This window comes from Simochromis diagramma, unplaced genomic scaffold (assembly GCF_900408965.1).
Source record: "Simochromis diagramma unplaced genomic scaffold, fSimDia1.1 OVJJ01000463.1, whole genome shotgun sequence".
Taxonomy (NCBI): Eukaryota; Metazoa; Chordata; class Actinopteri; order Cichliformes; family Cichlidae; genus Simochromis; species Simochromis diagramma.
Window position 1 is genome coordinate 4,683,834 of NW_024386941.1, and position 27,417 is coordinate 4,711,250.

Genomic DNA, 27,417 nt, shown 5'->3' on the forward strand with positions numbered 1-27,417 from the left:
TCACTTGCAGTGTTATTACCCATAGAGTTTATTTTATTGCCACATGCACAAATGCTTGCTGTCACTGAGAATCTCATCAAAACTGACACCAGTATGATGCATACTTGACAGCCTGTTTCCATTAAAATAGAATGAATGTGTAAGGATTTTTATTTTTTTATTACCACCCGACGCTGCAGAAGAAATCATGATGTGGGGCATTACTAAAGCTTGTTATTGTAACTCTGCATATGCCAGTGAGAGTTACCTGCAGGAACTCACCTTGGCAGGGGTGTAGATCCAGATGGCAGGATTGAAAAGGATGTGGTCACACAGCTGCTTCAGGAGTGGTGCTCCATGTGTTAGACCATCCAGATACTTTGCAAAGGAGAGGAACTGTTCTAATACAGCCCTGGTGATGTGTACACGTGATGACTGTAGAGAGAAGCACAGAGTCATGTTAAATAACAATTGTGTCACCAAGACGATTCTGCTGTAAGCAAGTTTTTATGTTCCCTGATACTTGCTGCATCAAGCAAACCCCTAAGGTAACGGTTTGTGAAATGTGTCTGCAATATCCAGAGGAAGCTAAAACCTTTTGTCACAAACCGAATAAAAATATCTGTAACTGTGTCACCGACACCTGAAAGATAGGTAGAAGCATTAAACTACAAAAGTGGTCATCAGCAGATAATATAGTGTGATATGATAATGTGCATTTTGAAAATCTACATCTACACATATAAATATATATATATTCATCTATGTGTATGTTGTGTATGTTGGCATGGGTGAAAAATTGATCCACTCAGTCATTTTGTCAAGTTACTGAAGTCCAATTATAAATTAAATATATATTATATTAAAATATTCAAACAAAATGAGTGCAAGTTGTTTTGACTTTGCAGAAAAGTCAACTTTGACGAGTTCTTTTAGCGATCATGTCTGGCACCTGTTCACTGTCCAGGTGGACACTTGCTGAGGGCAATAGAGGGGATAAAATGAAGGCCCGGGAAGAAGGGAAGGTGTGGCATAAACAGATAATGAACAGATGGTGCGATATGTGAAAGTGTGAAACCTGGCGGCGGGAAGGAAGCAAGGGAAAAAAAAAAAAACCTTCAGCTCTCAGGTGCCGACTCTGCCTGGCTGTTAGTTAACAGCAGCTGAAGCCAGCAGGAAGGCAAGTCACTGAGTGACAAAGTGGCATCATTTCTCAGCGCTCCAAAAGAGCGAGCACTCTAGAGACACCGGCTGCTAGATCTGAATCACAAAATGGGTAAATAAAAATTGATGTGAAAAGAAAGGGAGGGTGGAGGAGGGGGGTGTTCTTCCTCTAGCTCTGTTTAGTTCAAAGACACATTTAGGACTCTGCTACAGGCAACGACAGATTAGAGCAGTGACGGGGCTGTGAGAGTGTGGGGAGACGCGGTGCACATTGGCACTGAGGACAATGGTAGATCGCTGGGATAGGACTTTGAAAAGATTTTGTTGGGGGAAAAAAGCCAAATAATTTCCCAGTTATCCTTTTATTGAACTAGAAAATGAAGTGGTGAACATGTGCTTTTTTCAACTATAATAAACGTCTATACAGCTGTTATTTTATTTGTAATTTCTCACAGACAGACAGTCAGACAGCATCTTACACGCATCATGATTATTATAATAAACCCTGACTTTTTTGTTGTGGCCTATGAGCACATCATAACAATAAACATACAGACAGACATTATGAAAGAACAACATATTGTTTAGAACAAGCCAGCAGATGCCTGGTAAAAAAAAAAATCTAATATAAAAATAGCAAAACTATAACAAATTTAATAAGATGCATATACTGAATACATAAAAAGGTAAAATACGCACATTTAGAGAGTGAGAATTTGATGATGAGCTGTACTGTGCAAATGTAAAGGAGCATGTGTGAGTGTTTGCAGTGATACTGAGTCTTGTGGTCTGTTAGCAGGGGAGCGAATGCTCTGTGTTCAGTAGTGTGATGGCTGTGGGGTAAATGCTGTTGTTTAATCAGTTTATATAAGCGTACAGGTTCTATAGTGAAGTTGGGTCAAAATGTTCCTGTATTATTCATACAAGAAAAAAAACAAAAGAAAAACAAACAACCAATTAAAACTGCCTGAAGCCGAATCATTTCCCTTTCAGGGCCATCTTCGTGTGCATGTCTCGACAGCTTGTAGCATAGCTGGTAGGTTTTTTTTGGTTTTTTTTTACTACATTTCACAAGATTTGTGAACTGTGAATGTGTTCCCGGGATGAGACTGAACAATAAATTGTACTGTACCATACTGAGAAATTTGATGAAGGACATTTAGCAAATACGACAAGAACTGATTTGTGAAATCTGTGTCTTGTGGAAATGTGTGAGATCAAGGAAGCATCTAATCTAAAGATAGCAGCTTTGATGAAAGCAGTCCCAGCTCGCACAAGGAGATGAACCTGAAGGCAAAACTGTCTAAATTTTTCCATTTTATTTTTTATGGACCGATTCCAGAAGACTTTGATAGTACTGCGTATTTTTACAGGTGTGGTAACACAGGTTAAATTAGAAAACTTTACACTGTGGTAGGAAAACAGTGGCAATATTTTGTGTAAGCTCTTGCATACCTTCTCTAGTAGGTATCCAATGACCAAAAATCCCTTTCCTCCCAACATCTGTTCCTGCATGGCCACGGAGCTCTTGAGCAGCTCAAGCAGAAAAGCCATGAGAGTGGCACTGTAAAAGTAAAAGTCACAATCTCTCATACAGGAATAAAATGCTCATCGACTCACAGACTCTTAAGATGTAATTTGTCCATCAACTATTCTATAAACAGAATGAAAAGGGGGGGAAACAAGGTCATTTTCAGAGGATGTCAGAAGTCAGCTGGGAACTCTAGCTCACTGCTTTCATCCTTCTTCAGTGCAGGAGAAAAGGCTGGTTTGCTGGGTTCTCCAGGGACAGGGGAATTTCTTTATGGTGAACTGTAACAGAGTTTGTAGGTATCATATTTTTGTATGAGGTGGGGGAAAAAGGAGGAGGCAGGCCAGTGCAGTGAAGGCATTTTTTTTCTCTGTTGCAGGGTTTTTTTTCTCAGCAGAAGCCTTTGGCTGAGCAACAGTGGTGCTTGGTGACACTTCTTAATCGGCTTTTCCTCACATCCTCTAGTGGTTTTCACCCCAGCACAACAATCACAAGGACACAATCACTCCTCTGCAGGCTTGCTCATGTATAGTGAACATACACTACATGCATACAAACTCATTTACTTAATGTTAACTTCAAGTCGTTTTTTTTTTCCCCTTTGGTCTATTTACTTAAACAGAGAACAGAATTAGATGACACGACTCTGTGTGGGTCTGGTTTATCCCATGATCCTTTGCTGCAAGCAGAGATTCTTTCCAATTTGGTCGAGGAGTCGTAGCTGATGCGACACCAGCACTGCTTGGAAATCAAGGTGACACAGGCTCACGCTATTATTAAAGGGGATTTTTTTTAAATCACTATTTGATGATGCTGTCAAGAACAGCCAAGGCAGATCAGGGAGCATTATATGGAGTTAATTGTTGCAGACGCTTTGAACTTCTCAGCCCAACAGGCTTTTAGAAGGACTCAGTCTAAAAGCCACGGCAAGGACAAAGCAAAGTGCTTGGGAGAGTTGCACACAGTGAGCCAAAGACTCTAACGTGCTAGAAAGAGAGGAGGAGGGACAGAGAGCTGAGAGGAGAGGAATCTACAGAGGGACAGAGCTTTGGGTATCAGGGATTTGTGCTGCTATGCGGCCACTCCTGCGTCCATCCATGTCATTGAACTAACACAGGATTAGAGCAGAGCTCAGGCTCCATCCTGGGCACAGTTGGGAAGCTTTGGGCAGACCAGCTCAGAACGATGGGGTGAGAGGAGTCTGAAGCAGTGAGCAGAGATAATAATGAAAGGGGACTACAGCTTGACCAAGACTGCTATATGATACAGAAAATCTCATCACTGCATTATTTATCCAACAAATCCATGCTGCAGACCCTGGGTGTTTCTGAACTGAATCCATCATAAGTTGTCATCTACTATAAAATCATAAGCAAACCCACATTCGTAGTTTTCAACCATATTAAGGATCAAGTTTAACAAAATAGCCCATTGCTTCTGTTGATTTTACTCCCAGTGAGTTATGAGGTTAACTGCCAATAAGCTTAACACCACAAAAAAGGGTGATAATTATTTGGAACACCTCAGTGACTTCCCAATTAGGATAAGTCAGATGCTGGAATGTTGCAGCTGAACTTGATAATTTACATGAAGATGTATTCATGGGGAAAAAAAAGCAACCCTTAAGTCATTTTAAGAAGTGATTAATATTACTTTAGTTGCCAACCCTTCATCAGTCACAAACACAGCCATAAATCACAATAAAAAAAATATCAAAAAGGAATTAAATTCACAACTTTCCCCCCTCATCTACAGTTTCATGTATATAACTTCTACTTTCATTTCTAAAAGAAGTTGTACAGTCTCAAAATTGCTTCTTCTTACCAGACAGTTGTTTCCACCTGGCTGTCATTCAGCTGATGAAAGTCCAGCTGGGCAAAGAGGGGAAAGAGAACCTGGATCCCACCAACAGAGTGTATGGCACTATGGATGGAGTGAGTCACTGTGGCTTTCACATCCTGGAAGGGTAAGGCAAAACCCATAAATACGCCTTCGTACGGACTGAATTTTAAACCCAATGTAATAAAAATGAACGAGTCAGTACCTAAAGTATTGAGCACAAAGTTAAGAGTAATGCAACTGACCTGAAGCATAAGGGCGTGCGGTGAGTGCACAAAGATGGAGGCGTTTTCTCTAGGCGAAGACTCCAGGCAAAGCTGGGCATCAGTGGCCTTCGCATTATAGGTGAAGGCGATGGAGTTGGCTAATTTGCCGTCATATAATACCTGCTTGTGATGCTCTGCTAAGTGAATATCACTCTCGGACTTGAACTTAAATGTACTCTGTTAGAAAAAAACAGAGAGAGAGAGAAATCAAATAAAGGAATGACAAAAATAAAAGTGTGAGAGTGATGGGCTATGTATTTTTCTTAGTGAACATACACCCCATCATTGCCTCTTGGGTGTTATCTTTTAATTACAACTTCATTTGAGAATGAAAAATGGCTGACACTGAGTGCATTACAGCATATCGCCATTTTCAAAATGAATTTTCTCCATTGATTAAAGCATCCTGTTCATCTCTATCATTCTGTATGGGTGCAATCGACAACAAAAGGCAAAACCATTAGCTTTTTAGTAACTAAGAGAATAAAGTGAGCTGTGACAGCAGTATTATGTTTACATGTCAAAAGAAAAGCTAAATAAATTTCCAAAATATGAGACGTAAAACTCATGTTTAAACTTATATTTGTAAAATTAATTATTTTCATCGCTATGTCTCTTGGAGATATGGAGATATTTGCTGCATATTTTGTCTTACTTTGAATGTGCACGTAAGCCTTTTGTTCTGAGTGCAACATTGCCTGATGAGAATCTTCAAGTTCGACTGCAGAGTACAATGATTAGGGTCTGATGACAAAGATCAAAGCTGCTTTGATACCAGAGATGATTGTGTACCTGCATTAATTTAACCAAGAAGTCATTTACTCCACTCTGTTCATCAGCAAATTCAAGCCGAGCACAGTTACTGCTGAACTCTCACAAAAACGTACTAAAAGAAGGCTGCAGACAAGGCACTGTCAGAGCAGTCTTTTTGGATATAAAGTACACAAGGTTTTTTGGTGGGGGGGGGGGGGTGCTTTTGCTTGTTTTGCACTGACATTGTAATTTTCTTTTCCAATACAGTCATGAAGCAGAGACAAATTGGGGACGAGTTTTGCCAATACAGCTGAAAACACATTCAAATTAAAGCTGGCGGTTGGCAGTTTAGCTTCAAATTGCTGTGCCACCTCACATCTATAGTAATAAGAGGAAGAAAACGGATTATAAATTTACGCCCAGCTGAGGGAAATAAACCAGCGACTTGATGATTATGATGATAATTCAATGTTTTACTGGGACTGTGTGTCTTGTAAGAATAACTGCATCATATTTACCACAATGCCTTTACCAACATGTCTCATAAAGCACAGGTTAAATGAGTCAGTGGTTTAGTAACACATTCAATATGGCTACCATAACAAACTGCTGATCGATGACAGACTAGTCTCAATTTACTCAATCAATTAGCTGTTGACAGATGAGCTGAATTAATCTGTCAGTGCAGTGTGAACGCAGAAATCAATTTCTCTAATCAGGAGGGCTGAATTATTAATGGGTGAAAGAAATGCTTTTCCTTCCCTCTCTGACTTGTGGGCAGCAAGACTGTGGTGGTGAGATAAAGAGAGACAGAGAGAACTGAAGCAACAGTGATGAAACAACCATCTGGTCCTAGAGGGACTGTAGATAAATACAGTATGTTCCGCAACATGGCAAACAGGGTTTGCGCACCTGTCCAAAACACATCTAAATCTGGGATTCTTTTTCTCAGTGAGGAATAAATGGATAAAAAAGATGTGATCTGACTCAGACTGTCAAATTCTACAATGAGTATGGTTTCTATTCTGACTGCCTCTGAAGTGCAGAGTTGTAAGTGGGTGGCAGCCTTTAGTAGAAACTTACATTTGGAAGTTTTTAATAATCTTTATTATTAAACAACAAGTACAAGTATTGCACAACACTACCTTGCATCTTTTGAAATTTAATAATACTATTTGACATTTTCATTCCGTTTTGTTACACATGTTACAGTGTCGTCTCTGCCTAAAGTGCTATGAACCGTTTTCAACATGATGCTAGTAAATATATCTATTTATAGAGATTTATAGAGGCGTTATATCAGTTTCCTCACAGCACTGAAACTGAGAGGGTTTAATGACATATCTACGTACAGTCCGATGATAAAAAAGCATAAGAGATAATCTCTTCATCTGCTATGATCAGGTCCACACAGCGGACATCATGCATCTCATCATGAAGTCTCTAACATCCTTCAAAAGTTTCAACTCATGGAACCCAAGTGGCAAGAAATAACAAGCTCCACTGCTTTGCACTTTTGTGCGATCCTTGCCGCAGTGTGAAAATAAGGATCCCATGGGTTTTGGGCTATCAAACCCTGTAGCGTGACAGCATCATTCCATAGGCCAGACACTCATAAAAAAGAATTAGAGTGCAGTTCCTCCTTTTTTCTACTAGTCCCAAAGGCTGCCACTGACCAGGGGCAACCCAGTCTCTCTGCACACCACAGGAAGACACTTCGAGGACTGCAACACTCCCTGTTGCCTGTGATACAAGTAGAAAATAACACAATATACCCAAGTATGACTTTCATTTTCTTCTGCTATCGACCCTTGTGTGTCTTTAATACAGTGAGCTAACTATCCAACTACAAATTAAAATAAAAGCAATTTTTCACTTCCAAATAAACATTGTTTTTCAGTATTAACCCAATGTTTGAAGATTAAATACCATTAAATATCTGTGTGCGCTGTAAGCCCCATTTTGCTGTTTTATTACAACTGTCAAGGGTTTGCATTTTTCTTTCTGTATATTGTTTCTTACTTGCTAGGAAAAAAAAGTCACATATCTATCATCTGCATGGTTTTTGTTTTGTAGGCTGTTAGTTTTCTGTTTTACTGACTTTGCTTGTCATCGTTTTGTTTTACTTCCGGCTTTGGTCCGTTTCCCATCGGCTCCTCACTAGTTATTTATAAAAATTACTGTTGGGATTATTTCGTAAAGCAACACGTTCCTGTGGATTATCTGAAGCTTTTGTGATTTGGTTTTCTTACATAGTCAAAAATATTTGGCCATGTTCACTTTACATGTACAGGAGCTGCTTGGGCATGAAGCTCACAGTTTTTATGTTGATATTAATGTTGGTGCCAGAGGAGGTTTGGAAGTTTCCAGTTAGTAAATCAGTAGAGTGTTGGCCGCAAACTGACTTGTTGCAATTGTGGCACATATGAATCCAGTGAGAGAGAACGATCCATTCTTTCACAAATGTTTGTAAAGGCATACTGCACAGTTAGAGGTCAAATACTTTGGGCAACAGTGGACCAGATTTGTGTCCAAATATCTTCTCCTGTAGCTTGTGTTTCATACTGCAGTGCAGTGTTGTTACAAATTTCATGGGCTAATCTACCTTATGTAGAACACATATGATAGTGATAATAGAAAACAAAGGAAAAACAAAGTGCATCATGTGAAAAACTGTTAATCATGGCACAACTGTTTTAACTTGTCAAATACAGATGACATTATTCCCAAGAGAATAAAGAAAAATGAAAAAAGAAGAAAATATTAGGAATAAGTATGCAGAGAGGGGATTTTTTAGGCTTTCTGTTTAAAGAACTCCCAGACCTCGTGAGTCATTACCTGACTTTTGAAGATTAACTAACTGCTAAAACTGGAGTAATGAATGGAGAGAAAAAAAATATGTCAGCTGCTGTCAGGCACAGTGTGTCCAGAAGCACCTCTAACTGTATCTGTCAAAGTCTGTGAATGTCAAGTCAATCATAAAGTTTGAACTTTACAAGAAAAAAGTTGTTTGTTTGTACTTTAAACGAAATAAACAGAAGTACATCCAAGTTCAGAGCCTGAAGAAGAAATCTAGCTGACACAACACAGTCAGATTTACAGCCATAAATCATAACATGCACTAGAAACTGTAACCCTAGGCAGCAATAATCTCTGCATTTAAACTAAGTGCAGTTACGGTTACACTGAATACACTGTGGGAGTAAGTGAAAGCATGTCGAACATCAAACATGGAGGAAAGGACCACGGATTAGAGAATAAATCATACATCAGAGGCGATGGTTTTTCTCCGGCTCTGCTGAGTTCAGACAGTATAAAGTTGAGTGTATAGTACACAGTCTAACAGATGTATGCTGAGATTGGCTGCACTCAGACTCCTCCAGGCAATTCTGAATTAAAACAGACCTCTCGTCATTTGTATAGCACTCCCACTACAACAATAAATCAGTGGGGTAGACAACTGTCTGACCTTTCTCCCCAACTCACCTGTCTAGGTCTTAAAAACATTGTTCACAACTTCACGAACTGCAGATAATTGTCTCCCCTGGGGACATTTATTCTTCATTATTTCAAGAATTCTGAACGATTGCTTTGCTGTGTCTTAATAGAAAATCATGAAATGCAGTTAAGGAAGGGAACAACAAGTAACCAGTCATTAGCAAAAAGAGGAAACAATGATTTCTCTGAGAATTTCCTGGGCATCAGTAGACCTGACTTAAATCATCTTCAGCAGGGTAGCTTTTACTTAGTAAGTTTGTCTTTAAAACAGCTGGAGACAAAACACTAGTGGCACAAATTGGTCACTGAGAGTGCAAACTGCATGAGTCACATCTTGTGCTCAGGGTTTATTTAGCATGAAATGCCATTCCTACTTTTGTGAGAGGGTGTTGGGCTTAACACTGAAGAAACAGAACAGAAACAGCCTTTTGTGAGCATCTGGGACAAAAGTGAGACAATAAGTAAACAGTAAAGTAAAGTAAACAGGCACCTCCTTTTTCTTGCAGATCAGTGGGATGTTTTGTCAACATATAATAAATATTCACACTGTAATCCCTATTTTGGGAGGTCAGTTTCCTTTTATATTCACATTCATGTTCTGATTTTTGTTAAGATGCTCGGGAGCGCTCCACCTGCTGCAGCCGATATAACTTGGCTCATGTCTCTATCCCCTCAGAGGGCCTGCTGCTTTCCTCTGTGTACTGTGCCATTATTCCCCAGAAGTAGGTAATTTATGCAGCCGTTTATCTGGGAGGAAAAGCAGGACAGCAATACAAGGCAAAGGAACTACAGCAGGACAGAGCTGCTCATTGATTTCACAGATGGATTGGTAATGCAGACTGCTTACATGTAATCTAATTTAGGCACCCACAAGCACATACCTTATAGCCTGGTCCTAGCTGATGAATTGCAAATATCTGAGCGGGATTGAGAGCTTCGCTGAACACAAAGACAGCTCCTAGCTGTCCGCAGAACACTCTGTTAGCATCCGCTGTCTCTGAGGACCCAAGGAAGCACTTATCATAACTCTGCAAGAGGGACATAGAAAAAGAGGCAACACCATCAGGGACTAGAAGAAAAAGAAAAAATATATATATCACACAGCTCTATTACGCAGAGGTCAAAAAGTAAAATGTAAAATATTTGATTTTTCAAATGGGTCCTTCAAATGTGTTTTATTTTCTATTCCAGCCAAGAAATTCAATTTCGTTTTTCAAAATAACATTCTCTCATGTTGTTTCAGTGTTTACGTTGACAATTCCCTGATGGAAAGAATTTCCTAACGGCCCTGATTTACAAGGACATGAAACCTCTATATAATCTCTGTGGTAGTGAAAAAATGCGCTCTAGTTACATCCAGCACCAAATCGAAGGGCTATTTACAGCGGCAACAGCAAATTGCATAACAAGTGAAGATCTATAAAAGAGGTTCAATGGAAGAATAAAAACATCAGATTAGTTGATAGAGATCTGGTTCTATTTAACCCTGTAAAAATGCTGTTTTATGTCCAACATGTGTAAGATTTAAAGCAAACAGTCAACCAAAACATTACCACACATATTTATGCTAACTAAGAAATACAGCTTTAGTGGACTGTATTACTTAGAAAGATACAATAATCTATATCTGAGTTGTAGTTAAGAACAGAATAAGGCAATTAAAAAGGATATCTAAAGATGACAGCATTTAACCTTTAAGATTGTAGCCTCAATAGCGAAGAAACAGAAGAAGAAATCAAAATTATACATATAATGCATGTTAGATGTCTTCCAACTAAGTAAAGAAAATTCACTGTCTACAAAACACAGAGCTTTTCAGCAAATATACAGTCCTTAACAAATTTATTTACCACCTGTCAAAATAACAAGAAAACCCAAATATAAAAAAAAAAAAAAAAAAATCTGCCAAAATCTTGTTTATAGCTAAAACCTATATTGTTACTTAGACAAAAAAAGTCACATTTCAGTTCATGTGAATTCATGTTTTTATGCCCTCTGGTCTTCTCAGAAATCAATCAAGCACAACATTCAACCACTAAAACTTTTCTGTTAGTGGGTGTACCCCGCCTTTCTACCTATGAAAGCTGGGATAGATTCCAGTGACCCTGTTAAGGATAAATGGAAGAGAATGGATGGAAGGACGGGATGCGGGAAAACAACTGTAATTTAGCGTCTTAATAAAAAGTTTTTAAAAGTTTGATTATTTTATCTGCTTTTCTGTAAAACAATAAATTTGAAAATTTGTGGCCAACAACAACAATTAAGCAAAATAAATATAATATAACAAAATAAAAATATAATTTTTAGTGAAAACTGATGCATAGTGATGGATTAGCCATCACAGAAACATATTTTGGAAATTACAGAAAATGTTCATTTAGGACAGCTCTGGCTTAAACCACATTGCCAGGTTGTCTAATAAATTTGTTGCTCACTGTATGTGACCAGAGACCTGCTTATGCCTATGGAATACTGCAAATGTTCATGTTTTTCTTCATGTATCGCAACATTTCTTTACAAAAATCACAAATTAAGGCATCTTCATTTAATGTGGTTGAATATTTCATGAACTACACTTGGTTCAAAGCACACCTTTCTAAATGTGTTTCCTCTCTGCAAGTCCAAATGCAACACTAATCATTTCTAAATAACTGTGTGAAATCATCTGAACATACAAATATTCTGTTAGACTGTAAATCACCTTGTTATCACACATTTTAAAAAAGACATCCTCAGTCTAATGGAAGTTATTATTTACAGATAAAACAGCTACTGGGTCTCAAAAGTGTATTCTGATATCTACTGCAGCACAACCGGGACAAACAGATGTTCAAATAAAGAGTGAAACCCTAGACAGACTTCAGAGGAAAACAGTGAGTTAAAACTCATTTTCTCATTTCATCAATGAGAATTATTGAGGATGTATACATGTTTTGCTCCCACAGAGCGCGAGCCATGCGAAACATTGATGTGGCAGCCTTAGTCAGCCTTGTGCCAGGAAGCATTAAAATCACGACAAAACGGCAACAGTGAGAAAAAGTAACAAATAAGGAGGACTTACATCATTTGTGTTGACGTGCCATGCCATGTCTCCATAAGAAACAAGCTGTCCGTTAACATAGCATCTGATTTCACTGTTCCTCCAGCGGCTGTAGATGTGGACTATACTGATCATGTACCACTAAAGGTGAGAAAGGAATCAGATTGAGATTTTAAGAATACAGCATTATGTATTTAGGTCATTAATGTTTTAACTAAATGTATCATTTAGTTTATAAAACAACATCACAAATAATTTTAAATGAATCACAAAGTTCAAAAGAACAATGGAAATGAAGCTTGCTACACAATGTTCTCAGATTTACAAAGGAGGAGAGTAAATAATAGATCAGAGGACAGGCCAAAGGGACGCAAGACCGCTAATTTTTATCACACACAAAAGGAAGGTAAATACTGGAGAACTGCAGCCAAAGAGGTGAGAGGGTGCAACAATAAAAAAACAATTTAAAAATTAGCAAGAGGGAGAAAGTTGTTTCTTATTAACTATATGCTAAAAGAGGTAAACATTAATGGTCTGTTATTATATTATTTCACTGCCCATTTCACAAGGTGAAGCTGTTCAATTGCTTGTCAACACAAATCAGCCAGTCATATAGCAGCAACCACCTGAAGTTCAACCCGAGCATCGGAATGGAGACAAAAGTTATTTAAATCACTTTAAACATGACGTGGTTGCTGGTGTCTGCTGATGTACTGGGATTTCACGACCATTACTAGGATGGTAATGGTTGGGGGTTTTCTTTCCACTCTTTGGGTTCCTTAGTACCAACTGAGCATTCACTAAATGTTACACAATACATGATTAATGTTGCTGACCATGTCCATCTCTTTATGACCACAGTATACTCATCTTCTGATTGCTCATTCCAGCAGGATTACATCCTGTGTCACAAACCATCTAAAACTGGTGTCTTGAGCATGATGATGAGTTCACTGTACAAAAAATGACCTCTACAACCATCGCATTTCAATCCTTTGGGATGTGGTTGAACACAAGATTGCGGATGTACAACTGGATGAACAACTCTGCAGCAACTGTGTGAAGCTATCACGTCAACGTGTACCAGATTCCTGGGGGAATCATTCAAGCATCTTGTTGAACTGATGCCACAAAGACTTAATGCAGTTCTGAAGGCAAAAGTAGTCCCAGCCCTGCTAGCATTAGGTACTAGCAAGGCGAACCTAAAGAAGTGAACAGTGAGTGTATTTATATATTTGACCATATCAACTGTTCATCTGCTAAAAAAACAAAAACAAACAAACAGTAACTAAAACTTAATTCTTCTAAATTAATTCTCAATTCTTTATATAATAAGAAATAGGAAACTGTAAGCAATAGTAGCAGGAATTGGAAGCAGCAGTTGGAAATGTGGAAAGTGGGACAAAGGCACACCAGGCAGAAGCAAAACAATGTGGATTAAATGATATCAAGTAGAAAAATATATTTTTTCCACCTTTTATTAAGATATATTTTCGGTCTTTTTACTTTTTGTGCCTTTGCTTGAGAGTAGGAACATGGCATGTAGCAAAGAGACAGTGACACTGCAGTCCAGGCAATATATGTGGCCTCTTAATTATGAGTTTTTAAAAATGTTAATTCGATGTTGCTTTTTATTAAAAATACTGCAGAACTCCTTTGAATTGGTGTCTGCACTGCTCTTGGACTTGCTCCCCCTGTCAAGCTGCTTGTGCCGATAACAATAAGACGCCCGATGCAGAACTGCATACCACTATAAAGCACTCAGGCTGCTCATAATATGAACATAGGGTAAGACTGAGACAATCAGTCACAGCAGCAGGAAACAGATTGTCCATCTCCTACAGTACGTGACTATGCCTACTTTTTATTAGTTTGACCCAGGAAGGGCAATGTGAGCAGTCTAATAGAATTACTGCTACTTCACACAAAGGTAAGGACACTTAAAAGAGGACTCCTGGTTATGGGGAAGAATGCAAGCTACCTGTACTTATCCACAGATGTCTCAACTCAAAATCAATTAAAAACTCAATTTACAACAAGTTGTCTTCTACGTTATTCCACAAAACCATACCTGCAGTGTGACACTTGGAATGAGATGAATAGTCGTTCCCAGGTCTTATGTGAAGCCTCTAATTGCTTGACACATGCTTAGAGACAGCTTTCATTCTCTGCAGGGATAGGTACGCTACACTGACACTTCATGCTAAATTAAGTTTCATATTCTCATCTACATTTACATCCAATTAGACCTGTTAAGACTGCTCAGGGGCTTTAAATACATTCACGTTTATATGGAAACATACACAGCATGACTTATGTGTAGTGATTTGGTGTAACAATAAGTTCAAGACATTAATATAGTATAGAGACAAAGGCAACAAGCACAATTGTCAATTTAAGAAAACGGAACAGGGAATTGCAATTGGGATCAAGAAACAGTTCAAGAGAATTTATTTTTTACCGCCAAGCTTATTAAATCCCCTAATCCACACTGGCATGTTTGTTTGTTTTTTTCCTGACAGTACACTGAAAAATAATCATATCAAAAGGAAAGAGTTTCTGCACCCCTGAGCCCATGCAGCCCTTTATTTGTTATACTTTTAGATAATAAAATGACTGCATTGATGCAGAAAAGCTCTGTGCACCTACTGTTTCCGCCACACAGAAAATACACTAGGAATCGATAGAGGGTGGCATGCTGGTGCAGTGGTTAGCACTGTCACCTCACAGCAAGAAGCTTCCTGGTTTGAACGCCAGCTGTGGTCGTTCTCCAGGAGTTTCCTACAGCTACACTGGTTTCCTCCCACAGTTCAAAGACATGCTTGTCAGCTTAATTGGTGATTCTAAATTGGCCATAGATGTGAGGTGGATAAAGCGCTTGAAGTGTGTAGAATAAAGTGTCGGAACACAAAAAGTACTATATGAATACAAGTACACTGCATTACACTATAATCAAATCTATAAGAGGAAATACACTGAAAACAAGGAATATCATCAACAGACATCGTGTGTATGGACTGTTAGGGTTAGACTTACTTATTTTTACAGCTACTACACATTTTTTCAGTTTTCATCATGAAATATATAAATGTCTTCATCACCACAGACCTTACTAGGAATAGATATGGAGTCCATGGGTACAGATAATGTAACTGAAAGAAGTCTAAATAATGATATATGGTCTAGAACAGCGGTGTCCAAACCCAGGCCTCGAGGGCCGGTGTCCTGCAGGTTTTAGATGTGTCCTTGATCCATCACAGTTGATTTAAATGGCTAAATTACCTCCTCAACATGTCTTGAAGTTCTCCAGAGGCCTGGTAATAAACTAATCATTTGATTCAGGTGTGTTGACCCAAGGTAAGATCTAAAACCTGCAGGACACCGGCCCTCGAGTCCTGGAGCAGGAAAAAAACCAAAACTGCTCTTACCTTCCTGGGCTGAAAATCATACTTCACACAATGCTGAAACCCTTTTCCTTTGGACTTGAGAGATGTGATGATCAAGCAGTTCCCAACAAAATGTGCAGAGTAGCCGATGCCCTTGCTGGTGCGAAAGCTGCAGAAAGAGATATTCACACAGTAAATCATGAGCTGGCAAACTTGACAGGGTAACCCAAATGTACTTAGCCACAAACAGAAAAAAATATATTTTTAAAGCAACAAAAGCAGAACTTTTTGACTAGCAAATTATGCAGTCCAATTTCTTTATTTTTTCATCCTTTCAAGTTCATTCGTATGTTTCCTCCTTAAGGCGCCAAACAAAGAAAAAGAAATTAAGAAAACTGTGGCTTTGCACTGCATAATAAGTTTGTGGTCATGCTATTTTAAATACCTTGCACTGTGCGGCCAGAAAGCAATTTGCAAAAGTTACAAATAACTCATAAGAGAATTGTGATATTATACCTCAAGAATCACAAGAGCAAAGTAGCTGTAGTTATTTGTTCAGCTATATAGTGAATGGATTTAAACAAACAGAAAAGCGAGACTATGCTTTGACAACGCTCTCAATGGCAAATCGCTCCACTCTGATGTTCCTGCCTTCCTGGTAAAAGATATATTACAGAAGCACTGAGGAAATTCAACTTGTAAACAATAAGAACCGACCCTATACAGCCCACACTATGTACACGCACAAACAACCTTGCAATAGAACAATAGTTCTCCACTCGTAGCCTGCTTGGAATGAACATCTTTTTCATTGCTGACACTTACTCAATACACTTTCACAATCCTCAGGTCTATATTAGTCTTCCATCTACAAAGACCCACTCCACCACACCACCATCTAAGACAAACCGACCTCTTTGTCAAGGCAGATAAAGAGAATATAGGCCTCTGCAACGCAGGGCTGGATGCAGAGCTAGAGAAATATATGATCCACACACGGATACTGCTGAGGCAGCCAAGACACAGTGGACACACTCCTTTCTAAAGATACAATTCTTTTTGTTGTCTACATGCCCTACCAGTGAGCTGTGAGGCATTCAGAGCAAAGCATAAACAGGATTAGTTTGGCATATCTCACCTTTTTGTGGGACTGTACCAGTGCTGAATACAAACATGATTGGACGAATACAAACATCACAGCTTAGCCATTTTTTTTCTTTTTGATGTTGTACATCTGACAAACACAGAACAAGTCTCTCCAAGGTGAACAGACTCTTTCATTCACACTGAACTACCTATTGGGCAATTAGTCTTCTCTCTGACTTTTCATCTTTATTATTAGCTCGCTCTCCTACTACAATTCTTTTATATGTCGCTTTTGTATTTTTCTCCCAGAGTTCTTCTAATAAACAGAGCAGCCAAACATCACTGCACGTCTAGGTTATTGACTTTAGCACTAATTACTCACAAGCTCCTTCCTGGAAGGGCTGCTACGTGAGCCTTATGTGGCAGATATTCAAAACTAAATTAATACCTCCATAGCGTCTCCCAGAGCGGCAATTCACCACTGGAGTCGACAGTTGTGTAGCCGCTGTAGTTCATGGCTCCGTGGGTTTTAATCTCAATAATCTCACCTAATTCCCTATTCTTATTATAATTCATGAATATTATCTGGCAAAAATGAAGCCCTTTTCACAAACCACATTACATAAGAGCTGCCAGTGTGTAAAAAACTGTCTGTAAAACTAGTTTAACCTTGAAAAACAAGTTGCAGTCATAATCTACTTAGACGAGAAAAATCACTGTAGGTCACAGCATATCAGACACCATACTGCTTTGTCAATAAAACTGCTTGTAGCTTTATAGGCCTCTGCAGAGAGGGTATGATTTCTAATACAAAGCTAAAGCAATTAGAATGATGGAAAACTGGAAAGCGCAATTTACTTCTCTTTGGCGTCATAACGTGGCCTTACAGCACCTATGAGAGGGATGGGCGTGTACTGAGGACATTGGAAAAAGGAGTAAAAGCATAAGTTAGTGTGTACTCACCAGTAGAGATATGGTTTGTCCTTGTCCACGTTGATGTTATTTAAGGGATCCATTCTGAACCAGGTATTAAATGTAAACCCATTTTGATAAGGCCACTTAGCAATAGGAGGTAAAGCAATTGCCTAAAACAAAAAACAACGGAAAAGATAGCAAAGGACAAATTCATGCACCATCAGAGATAGCTCCTTAAAATTATGTTCCCCTACTGCTATCGCTGAGTTACATGACAGGGTAAGCTAAATTATACAGACTAGTATGCACCTAAGCTTTGTTCTTGTTTGCTTTGAAGAAAATAGGGGCAGTATATAAATTGAAGATAAATACTGGACTGGCTGCATAAAGTTTAACCAACTTTTGCAGCTTCCCTGCAATGCACAGGTCCTGCTCTACTATACAAATGTTATTTTAGTCCATTGTTAGATGGCATAGTGACATCATAATATACAATATACAGTATATCTGAATAGTCAGATTTTTTGGCTATACATTTGATGTTACTGTTGTGAAGTTAAAATGACACAATGACTCATAAGGTGTTACCGGTTCATAAATGCTACATATGGGTCATTTTAGTCCATTGGTAGGTGGTTGCTGGGCACTATGATAGCATTATAATATCTGATTTGTATAAGACGCTTCAGGGGCCTTAGATGTACCTCTTTGTGCCAGTTTTGGCTGCTGAACAGTTCTCGTGTAGGAGGAGTTCACACACAGAGAGAGACTGGTGTATTATAGCAGGATAATATGCTACTATACTATACCATATGAATTAAAATTAAACATAAATATATAAATCAGTAATGTAAATTAAAATGTTCATAATTTCACCTACAAAAAAAAAATACAAAAAGAACATCCCTGAATCCATACTTTCATTCCATTTTTGAGACTAAAGTAAAGGAAAGTCTTTATTTTAATTATCCAAATATGTACCTCCACTTAAATATTGATGTTTATTAATTGCTCTGGAACTGTCGTCCATAGCGTTAGGTGTCGACATAATTCTCATGCAGACTACATTATCAGCGCATGTGTTCAGCCTCTTTGACATAAATCTGCTTGAGTTCCACTTTTATTTGAGTGAATTTGCAATTAATCTCAAAGACTTTCAGGAGTTTAGTTTAAAATAACTTTTAAACCATCAGTTTAAAAAAAAAAAAAAAAAAACATTTAATGACATCACTGTGACACCTCATTTACTTGCTTTAATCAGCATCCTGCAATATATTGATTAAAAATCCAGCAAACCAGAAAAAAAACATCAACAAGGCTTTTGATCTTGCAAAGCCTTAATGAGGAAAAGGCACAGTATGGTATATTCCACATTATAGAAAGTGTATTGCCCACTATGCAGACCAAAAAGTACCTGAGATGCAGTTTGTGTATGTGGATACACCTCCCCTTATTCCCCCTTTCTTAACAGAACCCTTTGTTACCTGTGCAATCTTTGATTTTAAGGTTCATTTGCATCTTTTTATTGCATTTTCACACTGTGCATGCAAAAAAGTTCATGCTTGCAATGCATGTATGAAAACTGCTTCATGGCAGAATGTACAATCTGAAAGCTTACTGCTGCGCTGCGACCAGGAAAGTTGAAGAAGGCATCCGGACCGTGTCTCTGAGGCATCTGATTGAGCACCGACAACATTTTGACTGCATGCTTTGGCTGCACAGGTGGCAAAGATAAAAAGGGTATAGATAAGACAGCAAGGCTTTCTCTGTGGCTGGCTGGACAGCAGACATTCAATATCTTTTCAGTTACTTCATTCAATCATTCGACAGTAAGTCAATTACAGAACAAGCCACAGACCGATCAGTGTTGATGGGTTTCTTGAGGCGACTCCAGTGACAGTGTCAAACAATCACACACATGTACAGCTCGTCCTGGTATTACTCACCCAGAGGCCTCCTTCTCCTCGCAACATGCTGAAGAGCATTTTTAGTTCCCTCACTGTGATGCTGTAGCTGGCCAGTACTCCCAACATATCCACTAGCAAATCTTTAAAGACAAAGATAACATAAACACATCACGTGCAGCTGCACTTTGCTGATATTATAATTCATCCACGCTGGAGGTTTTCCTGGAGTTTCTCATGGGGAAAAGTATTCATATGACTGAACATCTGAGATAATGGAAACAGTTTTACTTTAGATTACAGTTCATTGTCCGTGAAATTCTTATATTTAACACAGAAAAGCCGAAATTGCATGGAGAATGACTTGGAACACTGCAGCGAAAATGCATTTTAATTTCATCATCTGAAGCATAATTTAGAAGTAAGATGGGGTACGGGTGTAATTTGCACAGCCCAGCATGTCAGTGACAATGACTTCAGTACACAAAACCACAGTGACAAAAAACTCATCTCAAACATTAATCTTCAAAGACTGAGGGGTTCTGAGCTCAGTTGTCTCTACATCCTTGTGTGTCTATTTCTACCTGAAGGTGTTATCAAAGAGATATAATATAATCCTGGTGCCACATTTTAATTCCATCTATATTTTATCTGAAGCCCTGCAACAAAAAACCCCCAAAACTTTAGTTTCTAACCAATACATGTAAAATATTGCAGGATAAGAACAGTAAAATACAGTAGTTTATATTTAATATTAAGTCCTTTTGTGAAGCAAGAATACATGTGCGTGAATGCAATGGAGTGAACAGTGACGATGCAAGCAGTAGTGAAGGCAGATGAGTTTAAATACCAGGGATCAAACATCCAAAGCAATGGGCAGTGCACAAGAGAGGTGGAGATGAGTTTCAGGGGTGAGTTGTGACAGAAGTATAGCAGCGAGAATGAAAAAGGAGGTTTATAAGACTATAGCGAGATCTGTTATGAGGTATGGTTTGGAGGCGGTGGCATTGACAAAAAGATTGGGAAAGAAGGTGGAAGCAGCTAAGACTTTCAGTGTGAATGACCAGGAGAGACGTTCCCTCTTTTATACTATGTAAGATAAAGTATATTAGGAGGAGACAAAGTTATAGAAGTAAGGCTAATGTGGTTTGGACATGTGAAGAAAAGGGACAAAGGATGTTGAATATGGAGCTCCCAGAGAGTAGGCAAAGAGGAAGATCACAGGCAAAATCATTCATGGATGTAGTGAAAGAGGACATACAAACGGGGATAGGGTGAGATGGAGGCAGATGATCAACTGTGGCGACCCAGTTCAAGGCTATTGTGACTTTTCCCAAAAACTGATGTGTCAAAGAATTGTGTGGATTTGCTAAATTACTGAACAAAATCTAATCCCCATACACACTTAATTTCCTTCATATTTTCAATGAGAATCATCAAATACACTGTTGTCTTCACTACTTGGTTTTGAAGAAATTTGTTGATGTTTCTATATTTTTTTAATCATGTTACTATAGAACTGTTTTGGATAAAATTTAGGGCTAAGTCGCCTTTTTTTTTTTTTTTTTTTTTTTAACCAAAACCTTCAGCAAAAAGTACATAGAAATTGTCTTTTTGACTGAAGCTCAATCCTAACAGACATTCTTATGTACTTTCTAGATATAAACATCATATTCATTACCATCAATTCATCTGAAAAAAACAACAACAAAGAAAACCCCAAACAAAACACACATACTACGTCTACTACAGGCAAAAAATGAAGACAGAATCATATCGTTATCGTACCTGCAATCATGTCATCCACTGAGCTCATTTTCAGCAACACCTGCTGGATAAGGCCCACTTCAGTGCTCGTTTGCAGATTTCGAACACTTTTTCGAAGGACCGCGGTAAACATGCTCCAGATTTCAGCCTGGCAGGTGATGTCACAGTGCTCCAGCAGCTCCACCAGGCAGCTGATGCTTTCCGCATCTTGGATAATGAAGTTGGTCTCCAGATCAAACTCACCACCCACCAACTGCAAAATAAGGTGAGACAGAAGGAAAATGTGTGAAGAGATTGAATTTTTATGCCTTTCACATTCTGCTTAAGATGTAGTTTATTCTATGTTAATGTAATGGTCCAGCAAGTAGCAACCTTTATTAAATTTATACACTGGACACTACTGTTTGACCCAGCTTTCAACCCTCCCCCCCACACACACTTTTTTTTTTTCCCCCCTAGGGGGGGAATTAACTAATAGGATCCTTTCATAAATGTTACAGTTCACTACACTGATGGTTAAGGCTAGAACTGGAAAGAGAAAGTGAAAATCTTTTTCCTTCTACAAGATTTCGATCAGAATTTAAGCACCCATGAAAATAGAGCTGGCATACAACAAAATAAAAGGAGAAGGCAGATGGAGCCACTATAACTATACTGCTCCATTTAAAACACAATTGATAATCACTATTAAGAAAGTAGAAAAGTGAAATCGATAATGCAGTTCTTCGAGACCAAAAAGCATGAAATTAGCCCTTTAAAAAAGGGCATGGTATTTATGGAGTGTGTTGTCAACAACCTGCTGGTGGGCATCAAAGCAAGCAGGTGGAAAATGGACCTAGATACCCAATGCACATTACTGTGACTGACAGGTAATAGCTAGGTGAGAGCAAAAGCTGCCTAAAGTAGCAGAGAAAGACTAGTCCATGGAGGTATAAATAAGGTCTCACCTCAATCAGCATCATCAGATCTTGGCACAATTACATTACAATGATGTGCGCTTCAGGGCTGCTAGGACTTCAAGTTCTGAATGACAGTCTTTGCTCAGAGTGCAGATAAAATAAAATATAGAAAAACCCTGCACAATAATGTACATATTCTCCCTCATCAGACACAGTCTGGCTGAGGTTTGAGGCTAAAATTTATCTTTATTGGCCCACTTTGAGTTATTTGTGTTGCAACCAAAGTTTCATACAATAGCTTTACACACAAAACAACAAGAACACCCACAGTTATTACAAAATAATTGCGGGAAATGGAAAAATTCATAATGGGAACATTCATACGTAATGCTATTTGGTATTATGTACATAAAAGGGACTCAATATATAAGAGTCAGTCCTTACAGTCCTCCAATCAAGCATCATCAAACAATGACCTGAGAGCAATGTTAACTTTCCTATAGAGCAGATGGTTCAGGCAGTCTTTTATGTCAATAGACTTCCTAAGGAAACGTCTGCTATAAATGACCAAAAGCTTACCCATGACATCTTATTGGTCTACTGGTTGTGCTTTGTTGCCATCTCCCCACATTTAACAGCTGTTGCACATGTGGAGATCATAGAACTATAAATGGTAGAATAATTCTTAACATTAAAAAAATGAAATAAAATCACTTGTCAACATATTTAGAAAACCATTCTCAAACCAGACCTCTTCATCGGTCGATCAGTCTCTTGACAAAAAACAGAGACATTGATCAGTGAGATGCTAACAATAGCAGGTATTCACAGCTTGAAAACACAGGTGGTGGGGGGGGGCAAGATGAGGTATAATTCAATTCAATGGCCAAAATGCACAGACGATTCTATAAATTCTATAAACCCAAACAAGCTGTAACACGTCTGTGTAAGTCTAGATCCAGGTTAACTGGTTTTGGACATTAACAGACTGATGGAAAGCTTAGGTCACCATTTCATAGAAGTGATTTTTCTAAATGATGCTCAGTTGGTACACCATTACACCAGGAAAATCATTATATAGATCCATGCTTTCATGTTGTTAATGCCCAATTCTGACCATACCATCCAAGAAAGCAAAGACCTATCAGACCAAGCCACGTATTTCCAGTCTTCTATTGCTCAGTTTTGGTGACCTTGTGCATACTGTAGCCTCAGTTTCCTGTTGTTAGCTGACAGCAGTGGCACATGGTGCAGCCTTCTGCTTCAAGGCTTTAGTGCATTCAGAGATGCTCTTCTGCATAACTTGTTTGTAACCAGGGGTTATTTGAGTGATTGCTCCTACCAGCTCGAAGCAGTTTGAAAGATGGTTCAGGGGAAAGTTCTTCTCTATTCTGATGGACAATGTGAACTTTGACACATTATTTTGACTATGTTTTCATGCCTAAATGCATTGATTTGCTGCCATGTGATTGGCTGGTTAGATATTTTTTGTTCAGGTTAATTAAATAGGTGTACCTAATGAAGTGGTGAGTGTAATAATACAAAGAAAAAAAATTGGCATTATGCTTAATCATATATGATGTCAACAGATATTGTATTGAGAAAATTTAACAGTTCAGTCTATGCAGCACCTGCCATGTTCCCTTCTTTTATGAACTGTGACTGTGTCTTTACAGCATGAGGTTTACCCAAGATCACAATGCATTTATGTGATTTTTAATGTGTGGTTGTTTGAGGCATAAAGAATAACAATATATCAAAAGATTGATGATGAAAGCAACTTCCTGCAATTCAAATGCTGTCAAAGGTTGTCAGTAAATTATTATCAGACAAAAGACTCCTTTTTTAGTCGCTATGATGTTCGTCATCCAAGAGCATATGCAATAAGAGGGAAAAGAGCCATAAAATCTAGACTAAACCTCATAATTCTTAAGTGCAATTGCCATTAATCACACTATTCACAGGCACGTCACAATCCCGAGAAGTGAAGTAATTGCAGGTTTGGTTCCTCAGAATAATTTTCACCCATTATCTTACAAGAGGCACATAAAGACATTGAATCACTGATTACACACTTAACAGGTGGACAGCACAGCGTATCTCAGCCATATAAAAATTCAATTCAACATCAATGCACAGTTTGAACACTGCTTAGTTTCAGATGCAAACCCCATAATCAGTGTAAATGACCAAGCTTAGAAGGAAATGCTGCAGAAAACATAAAATTGCAACAAACTGTTGCTAAAAAGCAAAACCAAACTAGTATTACTATTCCACATAAAACAAGCAGTTATATCAAGTGAGTAAGGAAAACATGGACTGAACCACCACTCACAACCACTAGCACTAGCACCTCTGTAGAAACTATCTACACCCTCACTTATCTTAACTGCACTACTGTATAGCTCTGTGTAAATAATCATTCTGTACATTCGATAATCTTTAATCCTACAACTGTTTACAACTTGCATAGTTCCCATTTCTGTATAGCTGTATATCTCAGATTCTGTAAAGTTATTTATTTCATATTCTGTATAGTTTTTCATATTTATATCCTGTTCATAGCCTGTACATAGCTTGTACTCACTACAGCCTGTACATACTTATAGTTATAGAATATTCACAACATACTTCATACCGTGTACATTATAACATACCATAATAGACCCATTTCTGTAATATACTCACATATCTATATTATTGCTAATATATATTGTAATATATCTATATCACTGCAAAGCAAGATGCACACAACACAGCTGAAGTGAAAAACAGGGAAAACAAAGGGAGTACAGACAGCAAAGATTTGTGGTAAATTACAGCAAGTCATCCTCTACAGTTGTGTTTGATATGTCCCTATTCAGCTTCTGAAAAGGTCAGGTGATTCTTTGTTGGAGACTTGACATGGGTGGACAGCAAAATTACTGGTTTGTACTGAGATGATGCTTTTGGTGTTTGCTCCTAAGACCAATTGTAGTTTCCACTGTCATTCAAAGGCTTGCTATCATGGAAAAACCGACTATAACTGGCCCCTAAAAAAATGTATTTCCTTAGGCTTAGATGGTGTAAAAGAACTTCTGGGTCTGGCTGTGATGATGGAAAACCTGCCAACAGAGCTCTACACTACATTAATTAGACCTTCTTGGAAGAGTAGCTAGATAGATCCCGCTCCTATATTAAATGGTTATCTTAGCCTCCCTGGAGTTTTCTTAATGATAGCAAAATTGACAGCAGGAGTAGAAAATATTCTCCTCGGAACACCAGCCTGAACACCATGGGGGTAATAAACAGGAAACAAACTGCAGTTGCTCGTCACCTGGTTAGCAGAGAAGATGATGGTCCCAGCATAACCAGTAGTAGTGAGGCAACCATAAACAAAGATAAAAGCCGAAACATCTTTCAAGAAAGATGACCTCAAAGGAAGGATTCACCTTTCAGCATGACAATGACCTTTCGGCACATAGCAAAGACAGTGCTGCAGATGCTACGTGATATGTGTCTTAATGCCCAGTGATCAAGACACCAGCTATGGTCTGGAGGTGAATTTGCTTGAAAATCTTTGGAAAGGCCTGAAGGTTGTTTTCTCCAACAAATCCATCCGGTCTGTCAGGGGTTGTCGCAAAAGACTAACACAAACGAGACAAAAAGTGTGATAGACGGAAGAGCATGTTGTGTTCATAAGTCAAGAAAAAGTGTCTTAAGTAATTAAGGCACTTCAAGGCATGTCTACTACACCGATGAATGAAAGAAAATGTCATGTCTAAAGTTTCCTATAGAGTGAAATGAAAGCATAACACTTCTAATAGCTCCTTCCAATGATCACTGTTAAATCTCTAATGCTGTCCAATACCATCTAAAATGATAGCTAATGCAATCTATAATACTGTGTGCACTGCTTAAAGACCTGAAGAGGCAAAAATAATGAGATAATTGATGTAGGTAGGATTATTAAGACAGATACCAATATAATACTTGGTGATTTAAAAATCCTTTTTCTCCCCCAGACAAACAGGACACACAGATTTTCCTAACATGTGTAGGTCTTTATGAGTCCTTACTAAGATGTGGCATTGCAGTTTAAAAATAATCATGTTTTACTGTTGCAACCAGTTGTGTTCTAGTTTTTCCACTCTGTTTGAGTCTGTTCTGCGTCAAATCTGTTACATGCAATCTGTTTCTGATAATACAGCGACCCTAACTTTATTAATTTGTCACAAATTGCATACCTGTTGCAATCAACATAGAGAGAATTTCACATTTAACTATTTCACTAGCTGGGTCCCCGTCCTCATTTTAGGTTTGACAGCGTTTTAATAGGTAAAAGTGAATGCTTTGACATGAATTGAGCTGTGGTTTGGGGAAGGCCTCGATAGGGGCCTGGCAGATCCCCATGCACTAAATAGAAATGAAGAAGTTAAAGAATTGAGAACAAGGAGGGAGGGAGGGTGGGACACGTAAACAAGAATGAACAGCTTGCAGAAGTGGGGGAACCTGTGTAGATGACAACAGGAAGGAGAGTGTTTGGAGGCGTGGTCCTGCTCCTGAAATTCCGATACATAATCTCCAATACATTTGTGCTCAGCAACCTTCCTGTTCAACCTTTCTGACTTCTCCACTTTACAGTCGATTGTGGAATATCTAAGAGGAAAGAAATTTAATTAACTGACTTGTTGCAACAATGGAAACCTGTTAAAAGTACCATAGTCAAATTCAGTGAGCTCTGTAGAAAGAACCCATTCTTGTATTCATCAAAGCAGTCTGCATGGCAAAGGGACTGAAAACACCTGAATACTTTTGCCCATACAGTGTTGCTTTAAAGGACCCATCTAAAACACTATTATATAAGGAAACAGAAAGAGGATGTGACTGTGCTCTAATTTATTTTGCAACTGTCTTTCTGCCCCTGATGATTCCCAATGATAGAGCACTGGTAGCTTTGTTTTGTTTTGTTTACCATATTTAAACCCAAGGGTGTCTGAATGTGCTGGTGAGACTGAGCTCCTCTGCCAAATCCTTTCCCACTGACACTCAACGATCGCAAATCTGCACTGTAAAACTCCAGCTTTGTAAAAGACAACCATCAAAAATTCAGACACAATTACATCATCAAACTGAAAGAAACTGGTTAACTATATGTCAAAAAAGTAAGCCAGTGGCTTTAGTGGTTTAAAGAGTCTATGAATTTATTGAATCATTAAAGCCCTGTTAAAAAACAGCGTTATAAATAAGAAGATTCAAGGTTGCTAAAGGTGGTTAATATCAGTCTGGCTATGGGAAATTACATCTAAACTTCCATCAGTATGAATATGGGGGAAAAAAAGACAAATGGTGGTGTTCTGCACTCTTTAAGCCTTATTTCAAGTCTTATCTTGAGATGTGATCAGATATCG

At 38.4% G+C, this 27,417-nt stretch overlaps 1 protein-coding gene and 1 long non-coding RNA gene across 9 annotated transcripts in view; both read right to left on the reverse strand.

Moving 5' to 3' along the window:
• Nucleotides 1-27,417, reverse strand: part of nbeab (neurobeachin b) — a 200,273-nt gene that overhangs the window by 132,695 nt on the left and 40,161 nt on the right. For all 8 annotated transcript variants that reach the window (XM_040037702.1, XM_040037703.1, XM_040037696.1 and 5 more), the window contains exons 2-12: nucleotides 21,150-21,381; nucleotides 19,404-19,504; nucleotides 19,076-19,171; nucleotides 17,506-17,627; nucleotides 15,499-15,625; nucleotides 12,092-12,211; nucleotides 9,912-10,058; nucleotides 4,759-4,956; nucleotides 4,499-4,632; nucleotides 2,599-2,707; nucleotides 262-414 (exon numbers count right to left, since the gene is read on the reverse strand). In XM_040037702.1, coding sequence (XP_039893636.1) covers nucleotides 262-414; nucleotides 2,599-2,707; nucleotides 4,499-4,632; nucleotides 4,759-4,956; nucleotides 9,912-10,058; nucleotides 12,092-12,211; nucleotides 15,499-15,625; nucleotides 17,506-17,627; nucleotides 19,076-19,171; nucleotides 19,404-19,504; nucleotides 21,150-21,381 — 1,539 coding nt within the window. The remainder of the gene's footprint in view (nucleotides 1-261; nucleotides 415-2,598; nucleotides 2,708-4,498; nucleotides 4,633-4,758; nucleotides 4,957-9,911; nucleotides 10,059-12,091; nucleotides 12,212-15,498; nucleotides 15,626-17,505; nucleotides 17,628-19,075; nucleotides 19,172-19,403; nucleotides 19,505-21,149; nucleotides 21,382-27,417) is intronic.
• Nucleotides 23,338-26,404, reverse strand: LOC120737164. The gene is made up of 2 exons (XR_005696690.1): nucleotides 24,761-26,404; nucleotides 23,338-24,346 (listed from the first exon to the last, which is right to left on the reverse strand). It is a non-coding gene; the product is annotated as an uncharacterized LOC120737164 (long non-coding RNA).